The sequence below is a fragment of the Hyla sarda genome, chromosome 4, assembly GCF_029499605.1.
Source record: "Hyla sarda isolate aHylSar1 chromosome 4, aHylSar1.hap1, whole genome shotgun sequence".
Taxonomy (NCBI): Eukaryota; Metazoa; Chordata; class Amphibia; order Anura; family Hylidae; genus Hyla; species Hyla sarda.
Window position 1 is genome coordinate 192,334,647 of NC_079192.1, and position 18,044 is coordinate 192,352,690.

Here is an 18,044-nt window from a genome sequence, read left to right on the forward strand (position 1 = left end):
CCCGCTCGCGATGCGCACCCCGGCTCCCATACCTGACTCGCTCTCCGTCGGTCCTGTCCCGGCGTGCGCGGCCCCGCTCCCTAGGGCGCGCGCGCGCCGGGTCTCTGCGATTTAAAGGGCCACTGCGCCGCTGATTGGCGCAGTGGTTCTAATTAGTGTGTTCACCTGTGCACTCCATATATATACCTCACTTCCCCTGCACTCCCTCGCCGGATCTTGTTGCCCTTGTGCCTAGTGAAAGCGTTCCCTTGTGTGTTCCTAGCCTGTGTTCCAGACCTCCTGCCGTTGCCCCTGACTACGATCCTTGCTGCCTGCCCCGACCTTCTGCTACGTCCGACCTTGCTTCTGTCTACTCCCTTGTACCGCGCCTATCTTCAGCAGTCAGAGAGGTTGAGCCGTTGCTAGTGGATACGACCTGGTCACTACCGCCGCAGCAAGACCATCCCGCTTTGCGGCGGGCTCTGGTGAATACCAGTAGTGACTTAGAACCGATCCACTAGCACGGTCCACGCCAATCCCTCTCTGGCACAGAGGATCCACCTCCTGCCAGCCGGCATCGTGACAGTAGATCCGGCCATGGATCCCGCTGAAGTACCTCTGCCAGTTGTCGCTGACCTCACCACGGTGGTCGCCCAGCAGTCACAACAGATAGCGCAACAAGGCCACCAGCTGTCTCAACTGACCGTGATGCTACAGCAGCTACTACCACAGCTTCAGCAATCATCTCCTCCGCCAGCTCCTGCACCTCCTCCGCAGCGAGTGGCCGCTTCAGGCCTACGACTATCCTTGCCGGACAAATTTGATGGGGACTCTAAGTTTTGCCGTGGCTTTCTTTCACAATGTTCCCTGCACTTGGAGATGATGTCGGACCAGTTTCCTACTGAAAGGTCTAAGGTGGCTTTCGTAGTCAGCCTTCTGTCTGGAAAAGCTCTGTCATGGGCCACACCGCTCTGGGACCGCAATGACCCCGTCACTGCCTCTGTACACTCCTTCTTCTCGGAAATTCGTAGTGTCTTTGAGGAACCTGCCCGAGCCTCCTCTGCTGAGACTGCCCTGCTGAACCTGGTCCAGGGTAATTCTTCCGTTGGCGAGTACGCCATACAATTCCGTACTCTTGCTTCTGAACTATCCTGGAATAATGAGGCCCTCTGCGCGACCTTTAAAAAAGGCCTATCCAGCAACATTAAAGATGTTCTGGCCGCACGAGAAATTCCTGCTAATCTACATGAACTCATTCATCTTGCCACTCGCATTGACATGCGTTTTTCCAAAAGGCGTCAGGAGCTCCGCCAGGATATGGACTTTGTTCGCACGAGGCGTTTTTTCTCCCCGGCTCCTCTCTCCTCTGGTCCTCTGCAATCCGTTCCTGTGCCTCCCGCCGTGGAGGCTATGCAAGTTGACCGGTCTCGCCTGACACCTCAAGAGAGGACACGACGCCGCATGGAGAATCTCTGCCTGTACTGTGCCGGTACCGAACACTTCCTGAAGGATTGTCCTATCCGTCCTCCCCGCCTGGAAAGACGCACGCTGACTCCGCACAAAGGTGAGACAGTTCTTGATGTCTACTCTGCTTCTCCACGCCTTACTGTGCCTGTGCGGATATCTGCATCTACCTTCTCCTTCTCTACTATGGCCTTCTTGGATTCCGGATCTGCAGGAGACTTTATTTTGGCCTCTCTCATCAACAGGTTCAACATCCCGGTAACCAGTCTCGCCAGGCCCCTCTACATCAATTGTGTTAACAATGAAAGATTGGACTGTACCATACGTTACCGCACGGAGCCCCTTCTAATGTGCATCGGACCTCATCAAGAAAAAATTGAGTTCTTGGTCCTCCCCAATTGCACTTCCGAAATTCTCCTTGGACTACCGTGGCTCCAACGCCATTCCCCAACCCTGGATTGGTCCACGGGGGAGATCAAGAGCTGGGGTATCTCTTGTTTCAAGGACTGCCTTAAACCGGTTCCCAGTACTCCCTGCCGTGACCCTGTGGTTCCCCCTGTAACCGGTCTCCCTAAGGCCTATATGGACTTTGCTGATGTGTTTTGCAAAAAACAAGCTGAGACTCTACCTCCTCACAGGCCTTATGACTGTCCTATTGATCTCCTCCCGGGCACTACTCCACCCCGGGGCAGAATTTATCCTCTGTCCGCCCCAGAGACTCTTGCTATGTCTGAGTACATCCAGGAAAATTTAAAAAAGGGGTTTATCCGCAAATCCTCCTCTCCTGCCGGAGCTGGATTTTTCTTTGTGTCCAAAAAAGATGGCTCCCTACGTCCTTGCATTGACTACCGCGGTCTTAATAAAATCACGGTAAAGAACCGCTACCCTCTACCTCTTATCTCTGAACTCTTTGATCGCCTCCAAGGTGCCCACATCTTTACCAAACTGGACTTAAGAGGTGCTTATAATCTCATCCGCATCAGGGAGGGGGATGAATGGAAAACGGCATTTAACACTAGAGATGGACACTTTGAGTATCTGGTCATGCCCTTTGGCCTGTGCAACGCCCCTGCCGTCTTCCAAGACTTTGTTAGTGACATTTTTCGTGATCTCTTATATTCCTGTGTTGTTGTGTATCTGGACGATATTTTGATTTTTTCTGCCAACCTAGAAGAACACCGCCAGCATGTCCGCATGGTTCTTCAGAGACTTCGTGACAATCAACTTTATGCCAAAATGGAGAAATGTCTGTTTGAATGTCAATCTCTTCCTTTCCTAGGATACTTGGTCTCTGGCCAGGGACTACAAATGGATCCAGACAAACTCTCTGCCGTCTTAGATTGGCCACGCCCCTCCGGACTCCGTGCTATCCAACGTTTTTTGGGGTTCGCCAATTATTACAGACAATTTATTCCACATTTTTCCACCATTGTGGCTCCTATCGTGGCTTTAACCAAGAAGAATGCCAATCCTAAGTCCTGGCCTCCTCAAGCGGAAGACGCCTTTAAACGGCTCAAGTCGGCCTTTTCTTCTGCTCCCGTGCTCTCCAGACCTGACCCATCTAAACCCTTCCTATTGGAGGTTGATGCCTCCTCAGTAGGAGCTGGAGCGATTCTTCTACAAAAAAATTCTTCCGGGCATGCTGTTACCTGTGGTTTTTTTTCTAGGACCTTCTCTCCGGCGGAGAGGAACTACTCCATCGGGGATCGAGAGCTACTGGCCATTAAATTAGCACTTGAGGAATGGAGGCATCTGCTGGAGGGATCTAAATTTCCAGTTATTATTTACACCGATCACAAGAATCTCTCCTATCTCCAGTCTGCCCAACGGCTGAATCCTCGCCAGGCCAGGTGGTCTCTGTTCTTTGCCCGGTTTAATTTTGAAATTCACTTTCGCCCTGCCGATAAGAACATCAGGGCCGATGCTCTCTCTCGTTCCTCGGATGCCTCGGAAGTAGAGCTCTCTCCGCAACACATCATTCCTCCTGACTGCCTGATCTCCACTTCTCCAGCCTCCATCAGGCAAACTCCTCCAGGGAAGACCTTCGTCTCTCCACGCCAACGCCTCGGAATCCTCAAATGGGGTCACTCCTCCCATCTCGCAGGCCATGCGGGCATCAAGAAATCCGTGCAACTCATCTCTCGTTTCTATTGGTGGCCGACTCTGGAGACGGATGTTGTTGATTTTGTGCGGGGCTGCACTGTCTGTGCCCGGGACAAGACTCCTCGCCAGAAGCCTGCTGGTCTCCTTCACCCTCTGCCTGTCCCCGAACAGCCTTGGTCTCTGATTGGTATGGACTTTATTACAGACTTACCCCCATCCCGTGGCAACACTGTTGTTTGGGTGGTCGTTGATCGATTTTCCAAGATGGCACATTTTATTCCTCTTCCTGGTCTTCCTTCAGCGCCTCAGTTGGCAAAACAATTTTTTGTACACATTTTTCGTCTTCACGGGTTGCCCACGCAGATCGTCTCGGATAGAGGCGTCCAATTCGTGTCAAAATTCTGGAGGGCTCTCTGTAAACAACTCAAGATTAAATTAAACTTTTCTTCTGCTTATTGTCACGATTCCGGCTGGCAGGAGGTGGATCCTCTGTGCCAGAGAGGGATTGGCGTGGACCGTGCTAGTGGACCGGTTCTAAGTCACTACTGGTGTTCACCAGAGCCCGCCGCAAAGCGGGATGGTCTTGCTGCGGCGGTAGTGACCAGGTCGTATCCACTAGCAACGGCTCAACCTCTCTGACTGCTGAAGATAGGCGCGGTACAAGGGAGTAGACAAAGCAAGGTCGGACGTAGCAGAAGGTCGGGGCAGGCAGCAAGAATCGTAGTCAATAAGGCAAGCAGGAGGTCAAGTACACGGTATGGATAATCACAGTAACGCTTTCACTAGGCTCTAAGGCAACAAGATCCGGCAGGGGAGTGCAGGGGCAGAGGTAAGATATAGTCTGGGAGCAGGTGGAAGCCAATTAAGCTAATTGGGCCAGGCACCAATCATTGGTGCACTGGCCCTTTAAGTCTCAGGGAGCTGGCGCGCGCGCGCCCTAGAGAGCGGAGCCGCGCGCGCCAGCACATGAGAGCAGGGGACGGGAACGGGTAAGTGACCTGGGATGCGATTCGCGAGCGGGCGCGTCCCGCTGTGCGAATCGCATCCCCGACGGCCATGACAGTGCAGCGCTCCCGGTCAGCGGGACCGACCGGGGCGCTGCGGAGAGAGAGACGCCGTAAGCGCTCCGGGGAGGAGCGGCGACCCGGAGCGCTAGGCGTAACAGTACCCCCCCCTTAGGTCTCCCCTTCTCTTTGTCCGGTAACTGCCTCCCCTGGGATGAGGACACCGGGAAAGAATGGAGGGATTCCTCAACGGCAGGCAGTACAGCAGGAGTGGGAATGGGGAGGGAGGGCAGAGGGCGAGGCCTGGCACGGGGCAGTGTGACACCAGGACGGGGGCCATGAGGAGGCACCGAGGCTTGCCTGACTGGACTGGGAGGGGGGGAGAGGCACTTCTTATGGCAGGACGGCAGACCGGTTACAGGGGGAACCACAGGGTCACGGCAGGGAGTACTGGGAACCGGTTTAAGGCAGTCCTTGAAACAAGAGGAACCCCAGCTCTTGATCTCCCCTGTGGACCAATCCAGGGTTGGGGAATGGTGTTGAAGCCAGGGTAGTCCAAGGAGAATTTCGGAAGTGCAATTGGAGAGGACCAAAAACTCAATTTTTTCGTGATGAGGTCCGATGCACATTAGGAGGGGCTCCGTGCGGTAACGCACGGTGCAATCCAACCTGACTCCGTTGACCGCGGAAATGTAGAGTGGCTTGACGAGACGGGTCACCGGGATGCGGAATTTATTCACCAAGGACTCACGAATAAAATTCCCAGAGGCACCAGAGTCCAGGCAGGCCACGGCTGAGAGGGAGGAGTTGGCTGAAGGGAAAATCCGCACGGGCACCGTGAGACGTGGAGAAGCCGACTTAGACTCAAGAGACGCCACACCCACGAGAGCTGGGTGCGAGCGTGCGTTTCCCAGACGTGGAGGACGGATAGGGCAATCCACCAAAAAATGTTCGGTACTGGCACAGTACAGACAAAGATTAGCTTCCCTACGGCGATTCCTCTCCTCCTGGGTCAGGCGAGACCGATCCACTTGCATGGCCTCCTCGGCGGGAGGCCTAGGCATAGATTGCAACGGAGACTGTGGGAGAGGTGCCCAGAGATCTAAGTCTTTTTCCTGGCGGAGCTCTTGATGTCTCTCAGAAAAACGCATGTCAATGCGAGTGGCTAGATGAATGAGTTCATGCAGGTTAGCAGGAATTTCTCGTGCGGCCAGAACATCTTTAATGTTGCTGGATAGGCCTTTTTTAAAGGTCGCGCAGAGGGCCTCATTATTCCAGGATAGTTCAGAAGCAAGAGTACGGAATTGTATGGCGTACTCGCCAACAGAAGAATTACCCTGGACCAGGTTCAGCAGGGCAGTCTCAGCAGAAGAGGCTCGGGCAGGTTCCTCAAAGACACTTCGAATTTCCGAGAAGAAGGAGTGTACAGAGGCAGTGACGGGGTCATCGCGGTCCCAGAGCGGTGTGGCCCATGACAGGGCTTTTCCAGACAGAAGGCTGACTACGAAAGCCACCTTAGACCTTTCAGTAGGAAACTGGTCCGACATCATCTCCAAGTGCAGGGAACATTGCGAAAGAAAGCCACGGCAAAACTTAGAGTCCCCATCAAATTTGTCCGGCAGGGACAAGCGGAGGCTAGGAGTGGCCACTCGCTGCGGAAGGGGTGCAGGAGCTGGCGGAGGAGATGGTTGCTGCTGTAGCAGAAGTTGCGACTGAAGTTGTTGCACTATGGTGGACACTTCCGACAGCTGGTGGGTTAGATGGGCGATCTGTCGGGCTTGCTGGGCGACCACCGTGGTGAGATCAGAGATGGAAGGCAGGGGAACCTCAGCGGGATCCATGGCCGGATCTACTGTCACGATTCCGGCTGGCAGGAGGTGGATCCTCTGTGCCAGAGAGGGATTGGCGTGGACCGTGCTAGTGGACCGGTTCTAAGTCACTACTGGTGTTCACCAGAGCCCGCCGCAAAGCGGGATGGTCTTGCTGCGGCGGTAGTGACCAGGTCGTATCCACTAGCAACGGCTCAACCTCTCTGACTGCTGAAGATAGGCGCGGTACAAGGGAGTAGACAAAGCAAGGTCGGACGTAGCAGAAGGTCGGGGCAGGCAGCAAGAATCGTAGCCAATAAGGCAAGCAGGAGGTCAAGTACACGGTATGGATAATCACAGTAACGCTTTCACTAGGCTCTAAGGCAACAAGATCCGGCAGGGGAGTGCAGGGGCAGAGGTAAGATATAGTCTGGGAGCAGGTGGAAGCCAATTAAGCTAATTGGGCCAGGCACCAATCATTGGTGCACTGGCCCTTTAAGTCTCAGGGAGCTGGCGCGCGCGCGCCCTAGAGAGCGGAGCCGCGCGCGCCAGCACATGACAGCAGGGGACGGGAACGGGTAAGTGACCTGGGATGCGATTCGCGAGCGGGCGCGTCCCGCTGTGCGAATCGCATCCCCGACGGCCATGACAGTGCAGCGCTCCCGGTCAGCGGGACCGACCGGGGCGCTGCGGAGAGAGAGACGCCGTAAGCGCTCCGGGGAGGAGCGGGGACCCGGAGCGCTAGGCGTAACACTTATCATCCTCAATCCAATGGGCAAGTAGAAAGAATTAACCAGGTCCTGGGTGATTATTTACGGCATTTTGTTTCCTCCCGCCAGGATGACTGGGCAGATCTTCTACCATGGGCCGAATTCTCGTATAACTTCAGAGTCTCTGAATCTTCTTCCAAATCCCCATTTTTCGTGGTGTACGGCCGTCACCCTCTTCCCCCCCTCCCTACTCCCTTGCCCTCTGGTTTGCCCGCTGTGGATGAAATAACTCGTGATCTTTCCACCATATGGAAAGAAACCCAAAATTCTCTCTTACAGGCTTCATCACGCATGAAGAAGTTTGCTGATAAGAAAAGAAGAGCTCGCCCCATTTTTTCTCCCGGAGACAAGGTATGGCTCTCCGCTAAATATGTCCGCTTCCGTGTTCCCAGCTACAAATTGGGACCACGCTATCTTGGTCCTTTCAAAGTTTTGTGCCAGATTAATCCTGTCTCTTACAAACTTCTTCTTCCTCCTTCTCTTCGTATTCCTAATGCCTTTCATGTCTCTCTTCTTAAACCACTCATCCTCAACCGTTTCTCTCCTAAACTTATTTCTCCCACTCCTGTTTCCGGTTCTTCGGACATCTTTCCTGTAAAGGAGATACTGGCCTCCAAAAAGGTCAGAGGGAAAACCTTTTTTCTGGTTGACTGGGAGGGCTGTGGTCCTGAAGAGAGATCCTGGGAACCTGAGGACAATATCCTAGATAAAAGTCTGGTCCTCAGGTTCTCAGGCTCTAAGAAGAGGGGGAGACCCAAGGGGGGGGGTACTGTTACGCCGAGCGCTCCGGGTCCCCGCTCCTCCCCGGAGCGCTCGCTACACTCTCGTTACTGCAGCGCCCCGGTCAGATCCACTGACCGGGTGCGCTGCGATACCGCCTCCAGCCGGGATGCGATTCGCGATGCGGGTGGCGCCCGCTCGCGATGCGCACCCCGGCTCCCGTACCTGACTCGCTCTCCGTCGGTCCTGTCCCGGCGCGCGCGGCCCCGCTCCCTAGGGCGCGCGCGCGCCGGGTCTCTGCGATTTAAAGGGCCACTGCGCCGCTGATTGGCGCAGTGGTTCTAATTAGTGTGTTCACCTGTGCACTCCATATATATACCTCACTTCCCCTGCACTCCCTCGCCGGATCTTGTTGCCCTTGTGCCTAGTGAAAGCGTTCCCTTGTGTGTTCCTAGCCTGTGTTCCAGACCTCCTGCCGTTGCCCCTGACTACGATCCTTGCTGCCTGCCCCGACCTTCTGCTACGTCCGACCTTGCTTCTGTCTACTCCCTTGTACCGCGCCTATCTTCAGCAGTCAGAGAGGTTGAGCCGTTGCTAGTGGATACGACCTGGTCACTACCGCCGCAGCAAGACCATCCCGCTTTGCGGCGGGCTCTGGTGAATACCAGTAGTGACTTAGAACCGATCCACTAGCACGGTCCACACCAATCCCTCTCTGGCACAGAGGATCCACCTCCTGCCAGCCGGCATCGTGACAGTTCCCTTAGCAACTTTTTGACAGGTTTATGCTGTGCTCACCACTTTTGAAAAACCGAGCATAAAGCAGCGTAAAAAGGGGCATGGCCACAGAGTTTTGTAAGACTTACAATGATTTACGCCAGTGACCCAGCATAAATGATAACAAAAATCTATGCCAGCATGAAGTTTAAGTAGATTTCACTGTGTGGCACAAGATCAGCGATGCACAGGCAGATTTATTAAGGGGCTAGATGCTTTTAATAAATATTCACTTACAATCTAAATACAATATCAGCAATAAAGACTTTTACATATACTTGCAAATAAGACATGCTCTAATTTCAGTAAACAACACACCTCATTGCTCCAATTCGGAGTTAATGATTTCACAACTCAACAGTAACATAAAGGGTATCTCAAGTTGTTATTCTTTGCTATTATCCTCTCACTCCTCTTCTTCAGAAACGTATCATTGACAATTGGGGGCTGATTTAAACACGCACTTTACAAACCATCAATGGTGAATAGCCCACTCCACAGTACCACCTTTATCATGCTGCATCACCCACCTAGAAACATTTTTAGGTGGTATTACACACCCCTAACTCTTGCCCGCTTCACAGACTCTAGCAATAAATGCAGGAGATGTAGGGAATCGGGAACTTTAGTACATATTTGGTGGTAATGCCCGAAAAAACTTGAGTGTGTGAATTCTTGATGTGGCTTCCCAGTAATTCTCTATGCTCGGTTAGCATTACTAAATATTGATACCGATGTCCACTCCCTATACCATAGCACTACATTCCAACACGCCCTCATAGTAGCTCGCCAAACCACTTTTAAAAAATGGAACACAAGCTTAGTCCCAAAATTCTATCATTCAGGGAATTAACAGCAATTGCTGGCACAAACATAACATTTCTTCCACTCTTAACAGAGAAGTAGGTTTTCTCGCTAAATGGAAGGTTTATTTAAATAGTAAATATAATACAGTTAAATTACCATATAGACCTATAAACTAAATTACAATTTGATGCACTTCTTTAAAATAAATTTTACCTATCTTGACTGTATACAATTATGTTGCCCATCATTTTAAATGTATTCCTTTTCAACATCTAATCACAGGACTTAGTTTTTGCTCCATCCCTTTGTATAATGTTGCAAAATATTTTCAATAAAAATTATGTTAAAAAAATTATATATATATATATATATATATATATATATATATATATATATATTCTGTAACATATGTCAGCGGGGAGTTTAGTTGGGATCTGCATATGATAAATCAGACTATGTAAATCCTCCCCCAATATTTTTATTATAACTTGTTTGACCTGAGGCCTAAAGCAAGATGGGACATGCATCAAAAAGTCCCATCTTGTGTATATAAAAAAATACAAATATACAATTACACAAAAACGCACACAGTAAAACACACACAAAACTATAGTAGCAGAATTATGCACACTTAGGAGTTATAATATATCCCCTAAAAAGGGTCACCAATAGGACAAAATTATACAGACAATATAACTTAAACTATACTCATTTTCATAAAATACTAAAATTGCTATCCAACAGAGAATGCACTGCAATCCGTCTGGGCCTACTGAGACATACAGAGAAAGGGGGAAAGGAAACAGTCTAGTTGGAAAAAATTTTTTTTAAATCAACTGGTGCCACATAGTTAAACAGATTTGTAAATTACTGCTATTTAAAAATCTTAATCCTTCCAATACTTATCAGCTGCTCTATGCTCCACAGGAAGTTTTATTTCTTTATGGAGTTCTTCCCAGTCTGACCACAGTGCTCTCTGCTGACACCTCTATCCGTATCAGGAACTGATCAGAGCAGGAGAGGTTTGCTATGAGGATATGCTGTACTCTGGACAGTTCCTGACATGGACAGAGGAGTAAGAAGAGAATACTGTGGTCAGACCGAAAAGAATTCCAGAAAGAAATAAAACTTCCTGTTGAGCATACAGCAGCTGATAAATACTGGAGGGATTAAGATTTTTAAATAGAATTCATTTACAAATCTGTTTAACTTTCTGGCACCAGATGATTTAAAAAAATAAATAAAATTGTTTTCCACCAGAGCCAGAGTACCCCTTTAACCCCTTAAGGACACATGACGTACTGGAACGTCATGTGTCCACTCCCGATCTATAACGCGGGGCCACGGCGTAGCCCCGCGTCATAGCGGATCGGGCCCGGCCTCTAACAACGGCCGGGACCCGTGGCTAATAGCGCGCGGCATTGATCGCTGTGCCGTGCGCTATTAACCCTTTAGACATGGCGTTCAAAGTTGAACGCCGTGTCTAAAGTGAAACTGAAACCATGCCGGTTAGCTCAGTGGGCTGTTCGGGATAGCCGCGGCGAAATCGCGGCATCCCGAACAGCTTACAGGACAGCGGGAGGGCCCCTACCTGCCTCCTCGCTGTCCGATCGCCGAATGACTGCTCAGTGCCTGAGATCCAGGCATCAGCAGTCAAGCGGCAGAATCATTGATCACTGGTTTCCTATGAGAAACCAGTGATCAATGATAAAGATCAGTGTGTGCAGTGTTATAGGTCCCTATGGGGGCTATAACACTGCAAGAAAAAAGTCAAAAAAAAAGTGAATAAACATCATTTAACACCTTCCCTATTAAAAGTTTGAATCACCCCCCTTTTCCCATAACAAAAAAAAACACAGTGTAAATAAAAATAAAAATAAACATATATGGTATGTCCGAATATATGGAAATGTCCGAATTATAAAAATATATCGTTAATTAAACCACACGGTCAATGGCGTGCGCGCAAAAAAATTCCAAAGTCCAAAATAGTGCATTTTTGGTCACTTTTTAAATCATGAAAAAATGAATAAAAAGATGATCAATAAGTCCTATCAATGCAACGATGGTACCATTAAAAACTTCAGATCACGGCGCAAAAAATGAGCCCTCATACCGCCCCATACATGGAAAAATAAAAAAGTTATAGGGGTCAGAAATGACAATTTTAAACGTATTAATTTTCCTGCATGAAGTTATGATTTTTTCCTGAAGTACGACAAAATCAAACCTATACAAGTAGGGTATCATTTTAACCGTATGGACCTACAGAATAAAAATCAGGTGTCATTTTTACCAAAAAATGTACTACGTAGAAACGGAAGCCCCCAAAAGTTACAAAATGGCGTTCTTTTTTAAATTTTGTCTCACAATGATTTTTTTTCCGTTTCACCGTAGATTTTTGGGCACAATGACTGATGTCATTACAAATTAGAATTGGTGGCGCAAAAAATAAGCCATAATATGGATTTTTAGGTTCAAAATTGAAAGAGTTATGATTTTTTAAAGGCAAGGAGCAAAAAACGAAAATGCAAAAACGGAAACCCCCCCGGTCCTTAAGGGGTTAAGAAGAGTGGGGGAAAGTAAGGCTTAGAAATAGGGTGGGCACTTACCCTACATTTTATTATGTCTACATCCTGTCCCTACTGTGGATCAGCATTTGCCAGAAGGCCAAGATGGATTAAAGTGCATTCTCTATTGGGTACCAATTTTAGTATTTTAGCATTACTTTTATAATTTTTTAAAAGTATTTATGTAGTTTTGATGTTTAATTAACAAATATCACCAACAAGGTGAAACATAAAACAACCACCTCAGAAGGTCCACAGACCCAGTGGCGTCGCTGGGGGGCAGAGGGGGCCATGGCTCCCCCTAGATCAGGCCGTGCCCCCCAATTTAAAATAAACTAAATTCTTCTGCTGCACCCAGCTGCGTCCACTCTACCAGTGGCGTATTGAGCGGGGTGACCCCCCCCCCGTCTTCAGCTGCGCTCGCTCCCGTCCATTAGCACCCCATTACCTCTGCGGCACTGCCGACCCCCCGTTTTCAGCTGCACTGGTGGCCGGCCCGGGTCTGAAGAGGGACGTTGCGCAAGTGAAGAGCCTCAGTAGGAGAGGTGAAGAACTTAATAGATGTTCTCTCCACCACTCTCAGGCGAGCAGGATAAAGCATTACATAGCGGTAGCCCTTGACATGTAGCTTCGACCGGACCTCAGTGAACTGCACCCGCTGCTTGCGTAGCTCCACAGAAAAGTCAGGGTAAAAGGACACTCTGCTCCCTTGACAAATGACCTCTACCTTAATTCGTACAGCACGTAGAACAGCATCTCTGTTCTTGAAGTGTAGGAGTTTGGCCACAAATGGATGTGGGGGACCCCCAGGAGGAAGAGGTCTAGCTGGGACTCTATGGGCCCGTTCAACTGAGAAATAAGGAGAAAAGGTGTTCACCGGAAGAATATCTTTCAGCCACGTTTCCAGGAACAGCACAGGATCATTCCCATTCAACTTTACAAGAAGGCCCACCAGACGGATGTTTTTGCACTGCAGGCGGTTCTCCATATCATCCATGTGGCCCAGAACTCCTGTCATTTGGCGCTGTAGTGAATCAACTTTGTCTGGCAAAAGATGGAGAATATCCTCCACTGTAGAGACCCTGCGCTCCACCTCCTCAGTGCGCTCACGTATCTTCTGGGTCTCATGTCGCAGAATAACAAATTCCTGCCGCAGTTCATCTACTTTAGTCACCATTATTGATTGACAGGATGTAAAGGCAGTCAAAAGTTTGGAGAACCGTTGGTACAGAGCAGCAGCATCATAGACAGGTCTTTCAGGGGACAATAGCTGTGGAGTAGTCAGAGAGCCCTCAAATAATTACAGAGGTGGATCAGGAGAGTCACCCCTAGGCCTATCCGGTGGTCTAGAGAATTGGCTCAGCGCTTTCTCCGCATGCACAGATACTGTAGTAGCAAGTGGTGTCTGAGCACCAGGATCCCTTTGAGAAGGGCCACAGGAACAGGAGGACCCATCATCAGAGGAAGCATCCTCATCAGAGGGTGGCCGAGGGGCCTCAGCATTCAGTTTAGATTTCTTATTTCTATGGCTACCACGGGGGGGGGGGGGCACCCATGGCTAGCAGGGCACACAGAGAACAGGTAAAAAGGCACTAGTATAACAGTCCCAAGAACACTTGTCTCCCCTAGAGGTATATAGTAGTCCTCAGCAGATGGGCAAGGAACCACAAGTCCTGGCAATCACAGAGGTCTCCCTCAAGGTACTCACAGATGGCAAGGCAGCTGACAGTCCAGACAGAGCTCTCCAAGCATGCAAAGGAGAAGTCCAGTAAAGCACTGTTGGGTGTAGGCAGGGCAGCAGCAGGCAACCTGAGGGTGATGACAATAGAGAGGGTCCACAGGCAGACTCTATTAGAAGCAGAAGGGGACTGCAGCCACTCCGACCCCAGGCATTAGGAGACACCAGCCAGGGAATGGCCGAAGACCCAAGAACCAGTAAGGCCAGGAGGGACCGTACCACCCCGCTCACCGAAGCAGCCCGGGACAGGCAGGACAGCGCCCCACCAGATCAGCCGCCGCACCGGAGCTCCACAGCACTGCTCCGACTGGGACCAGGACTCAGTAGGCCGCGGCAGCCGGACGCTCTCCGCACCTTCCACAGCCACTGAGACTGTACCAGAGAATGCACCAGAGTTTCCCACCGCCCTGTAGATGCTGGCCCGAGGAAGATCGGCCGTGCAGGGTAAATAGATAAGGGTTAAACAGGCAGGGGTAGCGGGAGCTCTTACGGGATGCATCAGCTCACTCCGGCATTCAGACCAAACATCAACTATAACTTTTATGAACTAAGTTTTATTCTCTGTGTATGTTTGCCCTATTGGTGACTCTCTTCATGGTGATTTATTATTTCTTCTAGCTGTCAAGGTCAGTATCCCTTGTAGTTTGTCAAAGTGAAAGTGACTATTTTGCTTCACTTTCAGCAGCAGCAATATGATTGAAAAACAAACTGCTTGTAGAGGTTTATATTAATGCTTACTTATTGATAGAAATATGTTTTTCCATAAAACATTTCCATGACTTCCGCTTACAAAGTGATTTTTTTCTGTACAAAAGACAACAGAGCTGGTACACTGGCACTTAAGGACAAAGGACTTTAGTGTAGAAGTTGAATGATCAAACTTGATTCATTAAGTCTTTTTGATTCCCAGGGCCTTATTTTTCATTTTTCATTAATTTAAAGTATGAACTTTCAGTGTCATAAGGTTTGTACCTTCACTCCTTTGTCTCCTTGATCTCCTTTGATTCCCTTAGGGCCAGTGGGGCCAGTGGGGCCAGTATCACCCTAATAAACAAAGTAATGCATATTAATTGCAATCCTATGTTTACAGCAAGTTTATGGTTTTCATTTAATACATTTATCGTGATGTACATGTTAAATGGATGCCTTCAATGGATGCCATATAGTGGAATCCATTACTTATAGGGTTCCATGTAGTACATTTTTACATTCAACATATTGTTTTTAGTTTTTTTTTACTGCATACAATTGTATGAAACAGTGTAGTCTACTAGGCTCATTGCATATGTTTGTTTGCAGTATACTGATCGGATATGGATACTGATCAAGGTCATCCTTATCATCTCTGTCAGGCCTAACCATATTTAGGCTTTTCCAGCATTTATGCTGAATCTACATCACACCTGTTTAGTAAACTTAGCCTTATACTTATAATCCCATAAAAAATACTATTGCTTCCATACCACAAACCCGTGCAAAGGAAAAGTTGCCCAGTTGCCCATAGTAACCAATCAGATTGTTTCTTTCTTTTTGCCGAGGCCTTGTTAAAAATAAAGGAAGCGAGCTGATCGGTTGCTATGAGCAACTGGGCAACTTTTCCTTTGCACAGCTTTTGATAAATCTCCCCCTATATATCTATATGTTAGCCTTTATTTAACTACTATTAAACATATAGTAAATGAGTAAGTTATTCATTAATTTATTTATACGTACCCTCGAGCCTTTCTTACCGGTTGGTCCAACTACCTGCAGAATACAACATTTACATATGTGGAAAAAATGTAGGTGCTTAATGTTTGTATTGGTTTCAGATGTCTATAAATCAACAGTTTTAAGTACCTGCCCCCATATTTTAACATTACATTAAACTATTGATCTGTGAGCTATAAAAGAAGCAGGGACCTGTCATCAAGTTTAACCATTCAATTCCCCCTCAACGTGGTCCTACCACATTCTAGGTTATGTAATGTCCTTTATAAATCTATGTCTGATTGTGTAACTTAGGAGGAAATAAACAGTGCAGCCCTGAACTCCACCCACACAACAGCTCCCAGCAGGGCGACGGTCCCTTCCTAGCTAAGTGCACAGGGCCTAGCATAGGGAAAAGAGGCTAGTCAGACAGACCAGGTCAAATTCCAACAGGCACAGGAGCAGAACCAAAACCAGAGAACAATCAGTGCGCAAGTTGAAGTCATAACCAGAACAGAGACTTCACTCAATTGTAACACTCAGGAGGACGTCACTTATCAGCCGAGTCTGCACCTAAGCCTGATGGAGCCATGTGTGTGAAATGGTACATTGGGGGATCAAGGGCTGGAATCAAGTGGCACGAGAGGGAGAATAAAGTGACACGGGGGGGGGGGGAGGATTAAGGGGGGGATGAATTGACACAGTGGGGGATCAAGAGGGAAAATGAAGTGTATAGTGGGTGATCAAGGCTGGTGATGAAATGGTGCAGGGAGTGATAAAGGGGGTATTGACCTGGCACAGGGGATGATTAAGGGGGAAATGAAGTAGCACAGCAGATGACAAAGGGGTAATGAAGTCGCACAGGAGGTGATGAAAGGGGTGATGAAATGGCGGGGGGAATCAGAGAAGCAGCCACATTTGTAATACTGATACTGGATTCTGGTATCACATTATGCGTCATAGTATGCGCAGTGTGATACATGCAATTGGTTAAACAGCAAGGAGTGTGTCACAAAACTATGCATGTCTAAAAAGATTGTCACCAACATAAAAAGTTTAAAAAGCTCTGATCTAAGGGATGCTGAAACTATTTTAGGGGAGGTACAACTTGATAACAGGTTCCCTTCAATTTAATTCAAGTCAATTTTTTAGAAAACAATTAAATTTTTAGTAAGTGTTAATTTAATTACTCTTTGTATAGCATTACCATATGCCATGTGTAGAAATTAGTATTTATCTGGTACATTCTCTGTATGTGGTAAATGTGGAATGTTTCCATTCTACATATTCTATCAAAAACCTAACAGCATCTCAATTTAGACATTCTGTATGTAATTGCATAGACTAGGTTAATGTGTTAAAATTTAGCCAGCTGAGCTGTTCTGCAAAAATCATTGTAAAAAATATTTCAGAACTGTATTATTAAATATTTAATAAATGTTTTTGTGATAAACTGTAAAGCAAAAATTAAATATAGTGTACTGTAAAAAAAAAAAACTATGATGATCTGACAAAAAGTATGCAGTACTGTTGGTTACCCCCATTGCTGGAGCGCCTGGAAAACCTTGGGTGCCCTGCAAAAAAAAACAATGAATGACATTCTGCTTCTGATTTCTGATGAAATATAAGGGGGAGATTTATCAAAACCTGTCCAGAGGAAAAGTTGCCCAGTTGCCCATAGTAACCAATCAGCTCGCTTCTTTCATTTTGCATTGCTAAAAAGGAAAGAAGTTATCTGATTGGTTGCTATGGGCAACTCAGCAACATTTCCTCTGGACAGGTTTTGATAAATCTCCCCCTTAAACTTTGGTCAACCAATACAAATCATATATTTACAAAAGATACAGATTTTATTTCACACTTAAGGCATTACAAGCATTGTTTTTCATACGTTAAAGCACATATGGGGGAGATTTATCAAAACCTGTCAAGAGGAAAAGTGGGTGAGTTGCCCATAGCAACCAATCAGATCGCTTCTTTCATTTTTCAGAGGCCTATTCAAAAATGAAAGAAGAGATCTGATTGGTTGCTATGGGCAACTCAGCAACTTATCCTCTGGACAGGTTTTGATAAATCTCCCCCTAAGTGTCAGGTTATATTTTGTAACATCTGCATGTTAGCATTCATTCAAACGTCTCAGGGTATCAATCATGAAGTATACTAGAGGGTTCTAAAACTGGCTATATCTTAAAGGTTGGATAAAGGTTGGACAAACCTCCTGTATTTAATAGGATTGATTGATTTAAGGGGCATTCCAACATCAGATAGGAAAAATAAAAATGCTACAGAAAAAGTAGAAAAAGTTCTGAAATCACCTAAAATCTATTTTGTGGGTATGTAATCTTCTCCGTTACCATGTCCAATCACTACTTTTTGGTTGAGCAGTTACTTTATACTACAAATGTCGGCACAAAGAAAAAATCAAACCCCGACACAATTCCCCTCTGAGGGACTCTATACTCCTGTACAGACTGCGCTGTGTATGCCAGCCCCTACAGCAGGGGCTGTGATGACATCAAAGGAGCCTGACGAAGCGCCAGGAGGCATGATACGGTCCGTGTCCAGATTGTCCTGACTCCCCTACTCAGTTCCATCTACTGCCTCCCGCAATGTAT

General features: G+C 47.8%; 1 protein-coding gene across 1 annotated transcript in view; it reads right to left on the reverse strand.

Annotated features, from left to right (window-relative positions):
* The window catches only part of LOC130367428 (collagen alpha-1(VII) chain-like), a 522,098-nt gene that overhangs the window by 311,146 nt on the left and 192,908 nt on the right, over positions 1-18,044 (reverse strand). The window contains exons 44-46 of the mRNA XM_056569846.1: positions 16,968-17,003; positions 15,454-15,486; positions 14,713-14,784 (exon numbers count right to left, since the gene is read on the reverse strand). Of these exons, the coding sequence (XP_056425821.1) occupies positions 14,713-14,784; positions 15,454-15,486; positions 16,968-17,003 (141 nt within the window). The remainder of the gene's footprint in view (positions 1-14,712; positions 14,785-15,453; positions 15,487-16,967; positions 17,004-18,044) is intronic.